Genomic DNA, 18,851 nt, shown 5'->3' with positions numbered 1-18,851 from the left:
TTACTCTTTTAGCTTAATTTTTTGCTTTGTTAACCAAAAGTTTTTAATGATTATAATATAATATTAAAAAACAAACATAGATAAATTAGGAAAATACTAGGAATATAATAATTCTCACTTGACATGAATTATCTTTAAGACTATAAATATTTTGGATAGACCACTAAAGTCACATCACTTGTTTTTTAATGAAATAAAGTCACATCACTCCTGTGTGACAAAAGGTTATTTACTTGTCCAACATCCTATCAATCTATTCTTAGATTAATAGGAAAGAGATAAATTATGAATAACTATTACCCATTAGTGTCAGTGGCCAAGGCATAGGAGAGAATATGTTTGAACATGCCGAATTTCAATTTCAAAACTTTATGTAGTAATACCCTATACCTCAATCAACGCACTGTCCCGAGAGGACAAAGCATTTAAAGTCACATCACTTATAATTATTTGAACAGAAGAAATATAATGAGAAAAAAGGGGAAAGGATGAATCGATTTTGCGGTTATAAATAAATCGAATGTCCGTGAATAAATTTAATATTTATCTTAATACAAATTTATTTATTTTAGTTTAATATACATAACACTAATTAAATAAATAAATTTAAATAACTAGATAAACTAAACAAATGAACCTAAACATATATGTGTTCAGCTCTTTAATGTTCGAGAACAATGTGTTGAACAATCTGTTGCCGAATATAGAGCTGAATTGAAATTACACAAATAATTTCAAGTTATCTGTCAAGATGATCTGAGCAAATAATCTCAGGCTGTCGGTCTAGAAAGTTATGTCGAGCTACTAGGTTGTTTGAAAGATAATTGCTTTGTATCGCTAAGTCTGAGAGCAATCACCGAGTAGGAAGTTGGGAAGCAGAATCGTTGAGTCGGGAGTCAGGAAGTAGAGTTGGGAGTTGGAGTCGTCGAGTTAGGAGTTGGAGTCACTGAGTCGGGAGTTGGAATCGCAGAGTCAAGAAGCAGAGGGAGATGCTGAGGCCTACGTTCAACATAATTTCTTTGAAATAGATTCGTTCTACCTCTAGCTGTACTTCAAGGTTATCTCGAATTATCTGTTTCTCAGGATACAATGACATACCATGATCACCACCGAACACTGATGGATCACAACGAACTGAATATGTATCAGAATGCTCTCACAAAGACTCTACCGAGTGGAATTGCCCAATAGAGAAGAAAGGTTGAGGAACAAAAGACGGAGGAATTTCTATTACTTTATCCCTCTTCGTTATGCTTATCATGATATTTGTTCTACCTCTTCGTCTATTAACAAAAGACGGAGGAATTTCCATCATCTTCATCCTCATTTATCAATTAATTTTCATCCTCATTTCATATCCTTTCAATTCATCTTCATCCTCATTTGAAGCCATGAATATTTATCAAATTCTTAGAAAAAAAATAAAAAAGATTAAAAATAAAAATTAGCAAATTAAACATCATAGAGGAGATAATAAAATATTAAAAATAATTTATCCCAACACCATGATCCAATAAAAACATCTTTTAATATTTTATTATCTCCTCTATGATGTTTAATTTGCTAATTTTTATTTTTAATCTTGTCTATTTTTTTCTAAGAATTTGATACATATTCATGGCTTCAAATGAGGATGAAGATGAATTGACAAATTCATGAGAAAGACGGTCAACCTTTAAAATTAGTTGGGCAAAGGTTATTAAAAAAATTAAATAAAAGTTCGTTAAGGAGACAAACGACTAATCTACCACTCTCTAAACAAACTTACATCGCATGCTTTTTATAAACCTTGACTTCCATATTAACCATTTAAAATACACCTTGCATTGGAAGCTTGAAATGCTGCCAAAGATTGATTACATGAGTACAAAGAAGTCTCAATTGAAATTAGCTCAGCATCCTCATGCCTCATGTAAACTACTCATGAAGGAAATAAGACAGATAAAACAATTGGACGTAAAGTAGCTTATGTTTTTTTTTTTTTTGGTTTAGCAATTTATTTGAATGGAAACACTGACAAAAAGTCAATGGAAAATTGTCAACTTTTATCTTAATTTTGATTCCTTTCAAATGTGGGCTGAAATAAAAGTTGTTAAGTAGACAAACGGCTAATCCATTAAAAAAAAAAACTTACCTCACATACTTCTTTATAAACCTTGACTTCTATATTAACCACTTAAAACATACTTATCAACATTCACACTGCTTATTCTCAATTTTTGTTATCCCCAAAGAATATCAAATCTGCAATTACATATTCGAAATTGCAACATCCCAAAGATATTTGTCATTTTAGCATATGTAACTTCCCACCCTTCTAGTTAAATAAAGAAAATAACTACAAAAAAACACTGAATAAAATTTTTCACCTCCTCTGATAAATAGCTAAAGAACATTTAAGTCTCATCCATTCTTCGTATGTTTTCTATCTATTCCCATCTTAATTTCTACCTTCACCAGCAAACAAAGCAGTTGACATCAAATATGGACTGCATTGGAAGCTTGAAATGCTGCCAAAGATTGATTACATGAGTACAAATAAGTCTCAATTGAAATTAGCTCAGTATCCTCATGTAAACTAGTCATGAAGGAAATAAGACAGAAAACAATCGGATGTAAAGTAGCATATGCTTTTTTTTTCGTAATTTATTTGGATGGAAACACTAACAAAAAGCCAATAAATTGTCAAATTTTATCTCAATTTGGATTCCTTTCAAATGTGGGCAGAAATAATTGTTAAGAAGACAAACGGCTAATCCATCCCTCCCGAAAAAACACTTACCTCACATACTTCTTATAAACCTTGACTTCTATATTAACCACTCAAAACATACCATATCAACATTCACACTGTTTATTCTCAATTTTTGTTATCCCCAATGAATATCAAATCTGCAATTACATATTCGAAATTGCAACCTCTCAGAGACATTTATGCCATTTTAGCATATATTTAACTTCCCACCCTTCTACTTTTCCTCCCAAATAAATAAAATAACTAAATAAACTTTTCCATCTCCTCCAATAAATAACTCAAGAAACATTTAAGTTTCATCCATTCTTCGTATGTTTTCTATCCATTCCCATCTTATATTCTACCTTTACCAGCAAACAAAGCTGTTGACATCAAATATGGACTGCATTGGAAGCTTGAAATGCTGCCAAAGATTGATTACATGAGTACAAAGAAGTCTCAATTGAAATTAGCTCAGTATCCTCATGTAAACTAGTCATGAAGGAAATAAGACAGATAAAACAATTGGACGTAAAGTATCTTATGTTTTTTTTTTGTTTAGTAATTTATTTGAATGGAAACACTGACAACAAGTCAATGGAAAATTGTCAAATTTTATCTTAATTTTGATTCCTTTCAAATGTGGGCTGAAATTAAAGTTGTTAAGTAGACAAACGGCTAATCCATTCCTACCTAAAAAAAAACTTACCTCACATACTTCTTATAAACCTTGACTTCTATATTAACCACTTAAAACATACCTTATCAACATTCACACTGCTTAATTCTCAATTTTTGTTATCCCCAAAGAATATCAAATCTGTAATTACATATTCGAAATTGCAACATCCCAAAGATATTTATGTCATTTTAGCATATGTAACTTCCCACCCTTCTAGTTAAATAAAGAAAATAACTAAAAAAAACACTGAATAAAATTTTTCATCTCCTCTGATAAATAACTAAAGAAACATTTAAGTCTCATCCATTCTTCGTATGTTTTCTATCTATTCCCATCTTAATTTCTACCTTCACCAGCAAACAAAGCAGTTGACATCAAATAAGGATTGCATTGGAAGCTTGAAATGCTGCCAAAGATTGATTACATGAGTACAAAGAAGTCTCAATTGAAATTAGCTCAGTATCCTCATATAAACTAGTCATGAAGGAAATAAGATAAAACAATTGGATGTAAAGTAGCATATGTTTTTTTTTTGTTTCGTAATTTATTTGGATGGAAACACTAACAAAAAGCCAATGGAAAATTGCCAAATTTTATCTCAATTTGGATTCCTTTCAAATGTGGGCAGAAATAAAAGTTGTTAATAAGACAAACGGCTAATCCATCCCTCCCTAAAAAAAAATACTTACCTCACATACTTCTTATAAACCTTGACTTCTATATTAACCACTTAAAGCATACCTTATCAACATTCACACTGTTTATTCTCAATTTTTGTTATCCCCAATGAATATCAAATCCGTAATTACATATGCGAAATTGCAACCTCTCAAAGACATTTATGTCATTTTAGCATATTTAACTTTCCCACCCTTCTATCCACCTCAAGAAGAGGTGACTAGTCCAAGGATCCACATACTCACGCACCCTCCACTATGAAAACACTCCTTTACGGTAACTACCGTAGGCGGAGAAGCCTTACAAGCTCACAATACAACAATAAGAAAGAAAGAAGCAAAATACAAGTAAATCTTACAATATTACAATAAAACTCTAGCTTCTTCTTCTTCTTCTTGTTGCAACTCGCCTCTTGACTTGGATGTGCCTCCAAGAACCTTCAAGAACTGGCGGTGAGGAAGAAAGGATCATTGTGTGGAGTTTCTATGATCGCCCGTGGAGAAGCGATGAAGAATTTTCCGAAGACACACTCGCCAACGGCTTTATCTGTGCCAACGGTCGAATCCCAATCGATTGGGGAGGCTTTGGGTCGATCGGCCAATCGATCCAGAGCACCCCTGTGCTCTCTGGAATCGCTCTGAATTGATTATCCGATCGATTCAAGGCTTCTCGAGTGATTTCCAGCGCTCCAATCAATCGGCCGATCGATTGGAAATTTCAATCGATCAACTGATCGATTCAGAAGCTTACTATTCGCTCAGAAACTCTCCCAATCGATTGATCAATCGATTGGGGAAGTTTTGATCGATTACCCAATCGATCCAGACGTTTTCTGCGCGAAATCGCGTCAACCAATCGATTGACCAATCGATTGAACCCCCCAATCGATTGAAACCCAGAAAACTGTGTAGAGCTTGAAATTAGCTTCGTTTCACATCCGAGATCACCTCATTCCGATATCCGAGTCAAAAGTTATGACCTTCGGAAATTCACTACGTCCGAACTTCCTAGTTCCATGCCAACTCCCTATTGGACTTACGATCGCTAAGTGCTCGATCAACTTTTAACACATCTGGACATTTTCTCCTTGCGCCAAGTGTTCGGTCAACCTTGACCCACTTGGACTTACCATCTCATGCCAAGTGTCCGGTCCTCCATGACCCACTTGAACTTCCTTCCACCAGATGTCCGGTCATCCTTGACCCATCTGGATTTCCTCTTGCCAAGTATCCGGTCAATCCTTTGACCTTCTTGGATTTCCAAACACCAGGTGTCCGGTCAACCTTAACCCACCTAGTTTTCCACATGTCTGGCTTCACTCACCAGGTCTTTCAATCTGCCTAGCTTCACTCATTAGGACTTCTCATCTGCCTGGCTTCACTCACCAGGACTTTCACTTAACTTCAACCACTAGGATTTTCACCTGGCTTCACTCACCAGGATTTTTCCACTGCTCGGCTTCACTCACCGGGACTTTCACCTGCCTGGCTTCACTCACCAGGACTTTCACCTAGCTTCACTCATTAGGATTTTCCAACTACCTAGCTTCACTCACTAGGTCTTTCACCTGGCTTTACTCACCAGGATTTTTCCTTCTGCCTAGCTTCACTCACTAGAACTTCCCAGTCAAGTATCCGGTCAATCTTGACCTACTTGACTCTTCTTCAAACTCAGACTGGTCAAACCCTAACCAGAGGGGAATTGCTCCAGCAATCTCCCTAATCGGATGATTACACCTGTAATCTCCACGTATTATCTGTATTGTCAAACATCGAAACTCAAACATAGAGACTCAAGCTTGAGTCAACTCAAGCTTAGTCAACCAGGTCAACCTTGATCCAGGAATATTGCACCAACAATCTCCCCCTTTTTGATGTTTGACAATACCTTTAAGTTAGGCTAATCCCATAGCCTCAACTTCCTTTATGCCAATGTATGAATGAGGGTTTCCTTCATTCTCCCCCTTTCCTAGAGGGCAAACTCCCTCTTAGGTAATGAAGGCCTAACTTAACCACACATTATCCCCCTATTGGCACACATAAAAAACTCTCTCCCTGAAGAGTCACTCACCATTGTTCACAACTTCACTCGTTGTGTTCAACACGATAATGAAAGTCTCATACCCTTCATTCATCATCAATGCTCATCCTTGAGCACGAACACCCAAACAATGAAGTTATCCACTCCTCATTGTATTCAAAATGCTCAACCTTGAGCATTTACGCTAAGGAAGGTTAACCACTTTCCAAAGTGTATGAAAAATATATTTTCATGTCCTTAAAGAGTAACTCCCCCTAAAGACATGCATGTAACTTCTGTCATTGCACCAACAATGACTTGGAATCCCTAAACATATAGGAAACTCAAATTTAGAAGTTTTGAGGTTCAAAAATTCAATATTGAAACCAAACCTCAACCTAAACCTCTACTTAGTCTTCCTTAACCAATCCATCCTTGTTTTCATCATGAGAACTCCCTCTAAATATATACAAATGTGTTTTGAGGGATAAGGAGGGGTTATATCGACTAAAAAATGCTGAACTCTAGCTTACCCAGCCAAAATAAGCATTTCAATCGATTAGAGTTGGGTCCCAATCGATTGAAGCTGAATCGATCCACTGATCGATTCAGACTGCGTGGATCGATCAAACTAATGATGGAGCTCTAAGTCATGCCCAGATCCAAGCAATTTAGACATATTATCCATTATTTTAAGATATGTTAATTATAATTTGGTTTCCACCTAATTAATGAATTTGATCAAAAGATTATTCTTTTACCTCCATTGTGTTAGAAAACCTTTGTGATTCACAACTTCAGAATGTATAATATAAATTTTTAACATTATCATCGTTATTCTAGTTCATTTACTTAGTGTATGCAACAGGATAAGAGTCAACAGTTTCATTGACAATTTAAAAAACACCTTTCAGGAGGAGATATTAATCATTACAAAAAATTACAGTGGAATTAAACAAAATATAAACCAGTCAAAGGAACTGTAATGTTAATACCTACAAACACCAATTTAGTTAAGCTTACAGGTTCTCTGAGATTACCTTATGCAATTCCCTGGTCACAACCTGTTGTCTGAATAATAGTTTGGTTCTCACAGCACCTTCAAGAGCTGAACCTCAAAAACCAATGGCTCGCTTGCATGAGACAAGAGACTTCTCCGGGGACCAAACTTCAATGAAATAATGTACGCTATGATTATTGTTGATTGGTTGACATCTGAAAAGATTTATTTAACACTTCAACAAGTGCAAAGAGCAAGGAAAAAAGCATACCTCATCAGGTATTGGTTTTAGGTTTTCATTTATATAACCAACATTTGGGGGAATCAAAGCTCTACGTTTCCCTAGAGAAAATCATGAATCCATTAGGAAATTGCACAAGGAGATAACTAGAGTGCCCATATTAATTAAAAGAAAAAGATTTAACAAATCTCAGGGTAAGTAACTAAAGTTTCAGTTGTAGATGACATTTTGACAAACTTGAAACTCTGAGAGGCACTATACAAACAAGGAGTAAAGCCAAGGAGACAAAACAAAACAATCTTATAATCTATTACCTAAAGAGACATAGGCATTGCTCCTCAGTAATTTACGAGCAGAGGATATATTAACATCACAGAGGGAACAGTTACATCTGCATGAAGAGAAAGGATAATATATGCAAGGCACTGCTTGCAACTATCTAGCTCATAGTTCAACATGATCGTCATCTTGTCTATGTAAATAACCCAAGCAGCTATACTTGGATGATGTTCTCACTCAACAAAGTTTCAGCATCAGGGTAGCACTCAATTGAAGCTATACATTAAAATCTAGTTGACATAATTGTTATGCTTCAAATATGAACAGCATACCTCCAGCTTTCATGCCAACTATAACATCTTTAAGGCCCTCTATAATCTGTAAAAGTGTAGAGAGACATCAGGAATTTTCCAATAAAAAATTAGTAAATATGTTAAAACTTATGAATAAAAAAGATAGCCGAGTGCCCGGTGCACGAAGCTCATGACAATGTGGGATCCCAGAGAAGGGTAGGGTCACATTGGGTCTATTGTTAAAACTTATGAATGATATGATATTTTTCTAAGAGAACCCCATTTAGTGAATTTGTTAACATATATGTCCATGGTCATATGTAACTATTACTAATGCTAATTGGGAATAAAGTAACTATTAGCTAAACAAATGTTAATCTTATTTCAAAGAGTAGTTGATATGATACTAGCTAACCTGTTTCCCATCGAGGGGAAGCACCACAGGACTGCTCTCCCCACTGAATTGGTCAACTGTGCTGTAGTTTAAATTCAGAAAGGGGAGAAAACACATGTACAAGTCATGAAAAGTGAAATTGAAATAAAACTATAAAAGCAATATTCTAGAAGCAAAGATCAAAAATAGGTAGCACAATGAGGCATGTAAAGGAGGAAAAGAAAGCATAATTCCTAATTCCAAATTCTTGGGATATAGTGCCCAGGATCTTAATCTCAAAAAAAGTATAACATGATCTTAAGCTCAAAAAATGTAACTTGATATCTTGAATTGCTCGCCGGTTGTGAATTTAATGTTTTTGTCCAAGGCATACGATAGCTACTGTATAATATTACCACAAAAATATTAGATAGTCACTGATATTTAAACCTAGCCCAATTTACTGCTATACATGGATGCATAACCTGAATTTGGGGAAAAAATAAATTGGTTACTATTACCTGTGCACAAAGTACCCGTTTGATCTTCGGCAAACATAATTAAATTCAACAAGATCTCCTTCATGTGCTTCTGGACCTTCCCCTTCAATGATATCTAAAAATAAAACAAATCAAGCTTAAAACTAATTGGCATGTTAACTAGGACAAGAAAATCAATTTGATGCTAATAAATAGAATCATATGTTGTGCATATATGTTACCTTGGATTTTCACACCACTCTCTAGCTTCCGGTACCTAGAGATTCTTATAGAATATAACATGGATACATACTAAGAGAAAACCAAGAAATACAAGTAGAAAAAGTAGTTAGGAATCCCAATTTAAAGAACCATTTCAATTACTATCTACAATTACCGGATGTTCTCAGAGTCCTTTGCCTCTTGCAGCGGCAATGAAAGAGCAGGGTTAGAGAAAATCAAAGCAGCAACACCAACAACTTCCCTTCTTGATACTCCACGTGTAAACTGAGACACAAGAGATCTCATCCGAATTGTTCTTGCATCCCGTCTGCACAAACTGGATTGACTTAGGGATTGCATTCTTTTATTTTTCATTGTATAAAAATATATGTTTATCTAAAATTCTCTAGATACCAAAACCACATTTAGCATTGCACAAGAAGACCGAAATCAATGAAGAAGGGCTATTTCCTGCACGGCTGAATTAGGATTGACCTACCAAGAATTTGCCAATGCAACCCTAATGTTTTATAGTCAGTCCAAGGATTTCATTTGACCTCAATATAAAGTTCATTCTTCAAGAACAGTGGGGAACAAATGATGAGAAAGCTTTAAAACAAAGCAAGATAAACAAACGAATAAGGATCAACCATCAAGCAGCAGCGAATGGTACCTTAGAGCGTGAGGGGCGGAAATCTTCATCGTAACCATCGACGTCCTGAACATGGAGGTGCAAAGAGCGCAAGCTTGCATTTTTGATCTGCTTCTTCCCCTTCTATTCCCTCTTCTCTTCTGGATCCACGGAGGGCTGGCAGGAAGCCTCGAAGCCACGCGGCCCACGCCATCGACAGAGAATATGTCTGCCCTTCCTGGGACCAGTAATTTACGGACCAGATTATTTACCCTAATTGGGGGAATCTTAAATAAAGGGCTCACAAATTTCGGAATTATTTTTAAAAAGGGGCTCAATGTTTAGCAATTTACTCGAACACTGCAAGAGAACCCCTAAAACCCCTGTTGCAGCCTTTTCTGTCATTGCTTCAATTCTATTTCCATGCCATGGATCTCTAATTCCCCTTCTCCCTCTGCCGCTGCCCGAGCCGTTAGCCGCCGTCGTCGCCCATTCGCCCGAGCCGTTAAGCCATCTCCCCATGTCATCCAAAAATTCCTTCCTCCCCCACCTTCTCCAGAACTCTCCTCCGACGCCAAGGTCTCCGCTTTCTGCGCCGCGGTCGCTGAATTCTCCCGATGCCGCCCTGCTTCCCCTCTCCCCTCCCCTGGCTCCAGTCCCTCCCGCCGCCACCCCTCAGCCTACAACGCCCTCATGACATCCTTCTCCCGCTCCGGCGACGCTGACGAGGTCATCCGTCTCTTTCGCGAGCTCATGCTCTGGCACCCCACCCCCAACGCTCTCTGCTACAACACCCTTATCAATTCCCTAGCGGTCGCCAACCGCTACGACCATGTTGATAAGTTGTTCGACGAAATGGTAGCATCCGGAGTCGCACCCACCACTGCCTCTTACACCATCCTCTTAAAGTCACGGTCTTTCGACCCCAATTTCATCGAATATGCCTACAGGCTCATTCCTTTGATGGTTCAGTCCGGCTGCCAGCCGGATACATCCACCTACACGATGCTCATAGCAGGGCTCTGCCGTGCAAGGAGAATGGATGAGGCTTGGGGCGTCTTGGATCAAATGGTGGAGGATAAGCTGCTTCCCACTGTGCAGTCATACACTTGTATTGTTCAGGGGTATTGCTCGGAAGGTAGGATCAAGGAGGCCAAAAGGCTAGTCGCCAGGATGGAGGGAATCGGTTGCCCACCTGACGTCGTAACTCATGGCATCTTGATAGAAGCTCTTTGTGAGGCTGGGGAATTCCATGAGGTGGAGAAGCTTTTGATGGAAAGTGAGAAGAAAGGCTGGAAGCCGAATGAGGTGATTTATAACATATACATGAATGGTTTCTGCAAGGCTGGTAAAATTGATGAATCATTTCGGTTGTTGGAAGTTATGCTAACAAATGAGTTGCATCCTACAATTGTTACTCTCAATATTCTTTTTGAGTGTCTCTGCCGTGATTCAAAAGTTTGGGAAGCCAAATGCTTATTGGAGAGAAGTGCTCAGTTGGGATGGGATCCTGATGTCTTCTTTTACAACTCCTTAATGAGTAGATTTTGTAAGATGAATGAATTGGTTTGTGTTCTAAAGCTATTCAATGACTTGTTTAAGAAAGGGATCAGTCCCGACTCTTGCACATTTACCATTGTGATCCGAAGCCTTTGCAAAGCCGGGATGCTTCAACGAGCTAAATGTTTATTCAGCAATAGCAGTTTTGCTGCTGATGTTGTAGCCTTTAACACTTTGCTTCATGAGTTTTACAGGGCACAAGAGTTTAACGAGGTGCGAGCACTTTATATAAAGATGATCTCTGAAAACATCATTCCAAATAAATTCACGTATTGCATGATGATTGATACTCTTTGTCGAGAAAGACGTTATATGGATGCTATTGATTGCTTTCTTAGATCGTTGATGATTGGATTCTTCCCGGATCTTGTTATTCGACTAAATAATTGGTTGGTGAAGGATGGAAAGCTTAGAGAAATACTAAACCTTGCTGAAGGACTATTATGCAGAGGCTTGGTCATAGATGTTTCTGTATTCAGTGCATTGATCAGGGCATTATGCAAAGAGGGTTATTGCAAAAGCAACGATCTGGACAGAGTTTGTCTATTACTTGAAAGAATGTTGGGAATGAAATAGCTCATGTCTTGATGATCATCTTTGGTTATGGTTTTTCTCATTGTGTTGATGTTAGCCATCAGAAGGTACTTTGTATGCTTCATGCATGCTTTGCTATCTCTTTCTTAATTCTTATTCCTTTTTTTTTAGATGATTAGTGTCTCTTTTTTGATAGATCTCAAGATCCAAAATTATACAATTTTCCACTGCTATTGATCTTATTGACTTAATAGGGCAGTTATAGAGAAATATCAAGAAATGAAGAAAAATGTGTTTATTGCAAGTCCGTGTTAGGCTGACTAGAGGGGTGAACAACCTGAAATAAGAGTTAGAAAAATATCTTGTTTTTCGAACTAACAGGGTAAACAGTTAAACAATTATAAATAAATTAATCAACAACATAAAAGAAAAGAGATAGAATTTACTTGGTTACAATTTATGTGGTTATTAATTCAAGACAAATGAAAGCTCTTAAGAATCTCCTTCGTGGAAGGCGGAAAAGTCTCTTACAGACTTGAAATGCTCACAAATGAATAAGGAAATACAACATCATTATTATTGTAATTCCTAGTTCCAGGGGTTTTTTTATAGCCTCCTGGGTTGATGTTACCATTAGTTTTCGTTGCTTAGAGGCGCCGCCAGCAGGATCCAAGGCGCCTCTAAGAGGATAAAATTTATCTCTTCTCAACGGTAGCCAATGGCAACTATTCGCTCTAGGCCGCCTCCAAAAGATGTGCGAGGGTGCCTCCAGCTTTGTCCAGGGTGCCTCCAAGAAAGGCACGAGGACACCTCTAGCTTCGTCCAGGACACCTCTAGCTTCGTCCAGGATGCCTCTAGCTTCATCTAGGGCAACTCCAACAGAAGGTGCGAGGGTGCCTCTAGCTTCGTCCAGGACGCCTCTAACAGGAGGTGCGAGAGCGTCTCCAACTTCATCCATGGCGCCTCCAACAGGAGGTGTGAGGGCAACTCTAAGTTGCTTAGAGCCACCTCCAGTTCATCTAGCTAACTTTCAAAAGTTTTATTTTTTTTTGCGCTCGCTTGGGTGACCATCCAGCCATCCTGAGTTGAATTCACCTGAACTCAACTCCGACCTTTTCCTTAAGCAGACTTCCTCCTTGACTTCTCGTCACTCGAATGCGCAATGCGCTTCCTTCTTGTCTGTCGGTATACTCTTCCGCAGCACATCATCCCTTGGATATACCGAGCCCGTCGATTTCCTTCCCATGACATCTTTCTTGTTAGCTGTATCTTCCACTCTATTTCTTGTGTTCCTAAGTTCATGCACATTTAGACACAAAGATCAAACACAATAGGACCTAACTTAACTCAGTTGACCACATCAAAACTATCTTGCGTACTTACAAGCTCCCCTTTTTAATGTGCATCAACCCGAATTAAAGTTAGGGTTAAACCAAACATAGAATTTATTTTGAAAAATAAATTTACAATTTATAACATGAATATTGCAATAATTAAAACATAAATTTTGAATTTTGCAATATAGTCCTCCTCTAAATTTAATCCTTATTTCTTCCCTTTTAATCACATCAAAAAATAGGAATAATAATATGAAAAAATAGATAAAAATCTAAAAAAATTTATTGGGGTGGTAACAAGTGGATCAAATAGTTATGTGATTTTATTGAAATTATTTTGCCATGAAAATAATATTTTAAGATTTAAACTTGTAAAAATAATTTAAAAATTATTTTTAATCTTCAAAAATTCCTGAAAATTTTTGTGGAGAATCATAAATCTAATCTTAGAAAAACTATAAAAACATATTTATTTTAATCAAAATAAATATTTTTTTGAACAGAAGTAATATTTTTGAAAATTAAATTTTAAAAATATTATTTTTTGGTAAAAAATTTGCAAATTTTTCTAAATTTTTAGAATATAACCATCATTCTTCGAAAAACTAATTTTTCTAAATTAAGTTTTTGAGAATTTTTAAAATTGAAAAATATGATTTTCAATAAAATATTTAAAAAATATTAATAATGATAAAAAAATTTTGAATTTTTTTTTTGTCAATAGATAGCATTTATGTCTATCTAGAAAAAATTGAAAAGAGGAAAATTCGAACATTATACTTGCAAACATAATATTTTAAAAATAATGACAATTCCAAGTAACTTTAGCAAAGAATTATAGGAAAAAGAAAATTTAGCTAACAGGTTAAAATTGATTTTAGAATCTAATATAAATTTATCAACTGTTTTCTTGAAATATCATTTTTGAATATTTTTATAATTTGACCATTTCTTAAATATCAATTAAGTTTTCTATAACTTTTATAACTTAAAAAATTCAAATTTGAGCATGGATTTTTTTTTTCAATAACTCTATTTATTCTTTTAATCTTTTATTCACATCTTTAAGTTTGGTAAACTCTTCTTATATATCTATATTTCTTCTTTTCATCTATATATTTAGATCTTAATTTGCATAAAATCTAGACATCAATTTAATACTTTTATATAATTTGTCAAAAGGTAGAATGCATACCTTGCTTACCATATCGATTTCGAAGTTTGACTCTCCCCTTTCATCGCTGCTTTCCTATGAAGTAGTCATCGATTCTCTCCTCTTGGTAACTTGCCATTAGTGTTAATGCGGCATACTCCTCCAACTCGAACTCTTTTGATGATGACTCGTCTCATGTTGCTTTGAGGTTTCTTTGTTCAGGCTTTCTTGGCCCTTTATCTTTGACTTTTAGTTTTGAATAGGTGTCTTTTAGATGCCCCTCCTCATTGCAATTGTAGCATCGTATTTTTCTTTTATTCCGTAGAAACTTCTTAGCATGAGATTTGTTGAATTTGTTAGTTTGAAAAACCTTTGAAAATTTTCTTAACATGTAAGTTTTTTCATCTTCATCAAGGGATGTGTCGGAGTCCGGTTCGATCTTCTCAGCTTTGAATGCTTGGTTCTGGGTCGACTCCTTTTCTTTTCTTGAGTCTACACATCTAGATTCGTGTAACTCAAAAGAAGAAAATAGTTCTTCTAAAGTACTTACCTTTAAGTCCTTGAATATGTAGTAGCCATCGACAATCGACGTCCATTCTATTGGTCTCAAGAATGCATTTAGAGTATACCTTATTGAATTCTAGTTCGTTACAGTTTCTCTAAGGTTGTTGAGTCCGGTGATTAGCTCCTTAATCTTCGCGTGCAGATGAGCTACTGTTTCCCCTTTTTCTATCCGGAGGTTGCTTAGTTGGTTTCGAAGTAGGTTTCGTCTTGCCAGCTTAGCCTCCTATGTACCTTCGTGCAAGTCCAGAAACTTCTTCCAAAGTTCTTTTGTTGAGTCATAGGTTCCAATCCGGTTGGCTTCTTAAGGCAATAGGATGGTAAGAAGATGGAATTCTATTTTGTCGTTGGCTACGAAGTCGGCCTACTCCTTATTCTAAAGATACTCTTCTCTATTCCGTGTTGATCTTTGGATACTACAAAAATATATTTAATTATTAACAGAATTTCAAAATTTATTTTAAAAAAAACTTCCATCCGACTTTTCTATTGCATGAAATCTCCCTCAAACTTCGGTGAATGAATGATTGAATAGGCTATCATCTTATTGCTTCAGTTAGTGGTTAGTCCTTTTGAGACAATTGGGCTCTGGTACCAAATATATGTCCGCGTTAGGCCGGTTAGAGGAGAGTGAATAATCTAAAATAAGAATTAGAAAATTTTCTTACTTTTAGAACTAACAAGGATAAACAGTTAAATAATTATTAATAAATTAATCAACAATATAAAAGAAAAGATGAAGGATTTATTTGGTTATAACATAGGTGATTGTTAATCCAAGACAAGTGAAAGTTCTTAAGAATCTCCTTCATGCAAGGCGAAGAAGCTTCTAACCGACTTGAAAAGCTCGCAAATGAATAAGGAAATGCAATAGTCATTGTTATTGTAATTCCTAACTCCAGGAGGCTTTTTATAGCCTCCTGGGTTTATGTTACCGTTGGCTTCCGTTGCTTAAAGGTGCTTCCAACGGGATCCAGGACGCCTCCAAGAGGATACAGTTTATCCTCTTTTCAATGGTAGCCAACAACTACTGTTCCCGTCAGGGCGCCTCCAACAGGAGGTGCAAGGGTGCCTCGAGCTTCATCTAGGGCGCCTCCAACAAGAAGCGGAGGGTGCCTCTAAATCGCTTCGAGGCGCCTCTAGTCCATCTAGTTAAGCTTCAAAAAGTTAACTCTTCCTTGCGTTCGCTTGGGTGATCATCTGGTCGTTCGGAGTTGAGCTCATCTAAATCCAACTCCGATCTTCTCCTCGAGCAGACTTCCTCCCTGACTTCTCGTCCCTCGGATGTGCCGCGTGTTTCCTTCTCGTCTGTCGATGTACTCTTCGTAACATCTTGTCCCTCGGATGTACGAAGTTTGTCGACTCCCTTCCCATGTCATCCTTATCGTTAGCTGTGTTTTCCGCTCGACTTTTTATATTCCTAAATTACTTCACACTTATACATAACGATTAAATATAATAGGATATAACTTAACTCGACTGACCATATTAAAATTATTTTAAAATTTTTACATTTATGACTTTCATTAATCCAAAAACTTATGACTAATGCTCTGTTATACCTAGCAAAATGGGGCTCTCTCCTCATAATCAAAGCCAGGAGTCTTGGTTTCCCTATATTTTGCTTGGCCATAAGGTTCGATTATCTTAGGGATCGGGCAAAGGGTGGCGGGTGAGATCAAGGATCAACAAAGCAAGCAATGGACTATGGAATGCAAGGTCGAGGAAACACTGTTTGACAAATCGGTAAAAATCAAAACGGTCTTCCTCATTTGACATATTGGTAGATGGGTGTTTTTTACGGTCTTCCTCATTTGACATATTGGTAGATGGGTGTTTTTTTTTTCAATTAACGTCAAATGAGTGTCCATTTAAAGTAAACCCCTAATAAAATAAAAAACAGGATTACAATGGAATATTCTAGTTTTACGATGAAAAATCATTTATCGGGATATATAATTCATCGGAAACGATTTTATTGATAGAATTTATCGGTAATTCTATCATAATTATCTCAGTGCAATGGTTTAGTAATAAAATTACGATGAAAAATCATTTGTCGAAAGACAATTCGTCAGAAATGATTTTATCGATGGAACTTAAATTCCGTCAGTATACAACGACAGAATCTAAAATTGATAAGTAAAATTTCCAAACAAAAATTAAATTCCGTAGTAAGTTTTACTAATGTCGACGAAACACTATTTCCATTAGGCAATGTCAAAATGACATTCTCGAAGAAAATAATGTTTTCGTCGGTGTTTATTGACGGAAACAACGCGTTTACATTGGCAATTCTTCAGGGGTTTATCAACAAAAACAATATTTTCATCGGCAAACTATTTTGATATTTACCGACAGAATATTAATTCAATCGGTATTTCATTGGTAAAGAAAAAAAAATCTAGAAATTATTTATATTCAAGATCTACTATGTTTATAATTTTCATATATACAAGAAATAACATTTCATACATATAAATAATCATATTCATACAATCATATTTCACAATCCACACATACAAATATATTTAATACATCTTAACAATCCATACATACATTTCATACCATCCACAATATCATAAACACAAATTTAACATCCATACAAACTAACTAATAGAAAGTATATAAATATCCAACAATCACAATCATCTAAAATAAACAAAATCTAAACAAATCACAATAATAACAAAAAATATTAAATTATCTAAATATTCATATCTAAATACATACCATGATAGAAAATATTCTAAATAATATATTCATATATAAGATAGTAATAGAAAAACCTACAAAAATAATTAAAAATTATATATATATGTATAACTAATTTTGGTACCTAGATAAAAATGAATAGATGATGATAATCATCAATACGTCAATAAGTTAGGACTTCTGAACATATAGTAATACAATAGTTAGAAATAAACAAATTAGAATATTATGTTGGACCCCGTGAGTATTTTGATGTGATCAACCAAGTTAAGTTAGGTCCTACTTGTTATTTGATCTCTATGTCTAAGTGTGCAGGAACTTAGGAGCGCAGGAAGTCGAGCAGAAGACGCAGCTAGCGAAAAGGACAGCACGGGAAGGAAGTCGACGGGCTCGGTGCGTCCGAAGGACGAAAGAGCTGCGGAAGAGTACATCGGTGAACGAGAAGAACGTGCACGCCGTTCGAGGGACGAGAAGCCAGGTCGGAAGCCTGCTCGAGGAGAAGGCTGGAAATTGGGTTCGAGTGAGTCCTATTTTGGTTGGCCACAATTACCCAAGCAATCGGAGCTTCGGAAGATGAATAGAAGTAAAAAGGAGCTAAAAAGCTAGCTGGAGGCGCCTTCAACAAAGAGCTGAAGGCGCCTGCGCTGCCTGCAGGCTTGGAGGCGCCTCCATTCCCTTTGAGGCACCTCAAACCCAGTCCGAGGCGCCCTCAAGGGCAATGGAAGCGCCTCAGACTCAGTCAAGATGAACGTTTGTAATCGGATAAAGCTTTATCCGGTCAAACTTCTTGGAGGCGCCCTCAACCCTCTTGGAGGCGCCTTCAACACTCGAGATAGACTTTCTATGAGCTATATAAAGGCCCCTGGAGCTAGGAAATAATCAATCAACTCAGTATTCAATTCCTAGCAATAGTTTAGAGCTTTCAGTATGTAAAAAGTTTCTCCGCCTTCAGAGAAGGAAATCTTTCTGAGCTTTTTCATCGCCTTGGATTAACAACCTCATGGGTTGTAACCAAGTTAAATTCTCTGCCTCCTCTTTATTTCTGTTAGTTTATTTCTTTATTATTATTGTATTTTTTGAGTTGAAAGAAACGAGAAGGGTATTCTTATTGTGCAGGCAATTCACCCCCTCTTACCGGCCCCGCTGCACCAACAAGTGGTATAAGAGCCCGACAACCTCAGAAGGACTAACCGCCGACTGAAGCACGAAGATCAAGATAATGACCGGAACAAGTATTCATCCTCCGAAATTTGACAGAGACTTCGCTACATGGAAGCGAAGAATGGAGGTATTTTTTAAGACTGAGTTTGATATTCTTCTTATTATGAAATATGGTTTTGTAGCCCCCAAAGACAAGGAA

At 36.6% G+C, this 18,851-nt stretch overlaps 2 protein-coding genes across 8 annotated transcripts; one reads left to right on the top strand and one right to left on the bottom strand.

The window, feature by feature from the left end:
• Positions 1–2,206: 2,206 nt before the first annotated feature.
• On the bottom strand, positions 2,207–10,380 carry LOC121982160 (peptidyl-prolyl cis-trans isomerase FKBP16-1, chloroplastic-like). 7 transcript variants are annotated; one of them, XR_006112015.1, is made up of 10 exons: positions 9,985–10,371; positions 9,674–9,869; positions 9,176–9,337; positions 9,021–9,064; positions 8,821–8,914; positions 8,342–8,402; positions 7,966–8,011; positions 7,385–7,455; positions 7,154–7,281; positions 2,207–2,510 (listed from the first exon to the last, which is right to left on the bottom strand). XR_006112015.1 is itself a non-coding variant. In XM_042535097.1 (9 exons), the coding sequence occupies exons 1-9, from the start codon at positions 10,151–10,153 to the stop codon at positions 7,204–7,206; spliced, it is 921 nt and encodes a 306-aa protein (XP_042391031.1). In that variant the 5' UTR covers positions 10,154–10,372; the 3' UTR covers positions 6,984–7,203. The 7 variants fall into 7 exon arrangements, 2 of the variants coding, with proteins under 2 accessions (XP_042391031.1, XP_042391050.1); XR_006112018.1 differs by lacking the exon at positions 2,207–2,510 and adding an exon at positions 2,552–3,158 and having other exon boundaries at positions 9,985–10,372; XR_006112023.1 differs by lacking the exon at positions 2,207–2,510 and adding an exon at positions 3,270–3,822 and having other exon boundaries at positions 9,021–9,055; positions 9,985–10,365.
• Positions 10,325–11,767, top strand: LOC122042730 (pentatricopeptide repeat-containing protein At5g65560-like). Its single transcript, XM_042603028.1, has one exon. The coding sequence runs from the start codon at positions 10,325–10,327 to the stop codon at positions 11,765–11,767; it is 1,443 nt and encodes a 480-aa protein (XP_042458962.1).
• Positions 11,768–18,851: the final 7,084 nt, after the last annotated feature.

This window comes from Zingiber officinale, chromosome 1B (genome assembly GCF_018446385.1).
Source record: "Zingiber officinale cultivar Zhangliang chromosome 1B, Zo_v1.1, whole genome shotgun sequence".
NCBI classification, from domain to species: domain Eukaryota; kingdom Viridiplantae; phylum Streptophyta; class Magnoliopsida; order Zingiberales; family Zingiberaceae; genus Zingiber; species Zingiber officinale.
Note: the sequence above shows the minus strand (reverse complement) of the source record. Positions and strands in the feature narration are given on the sequence as shown.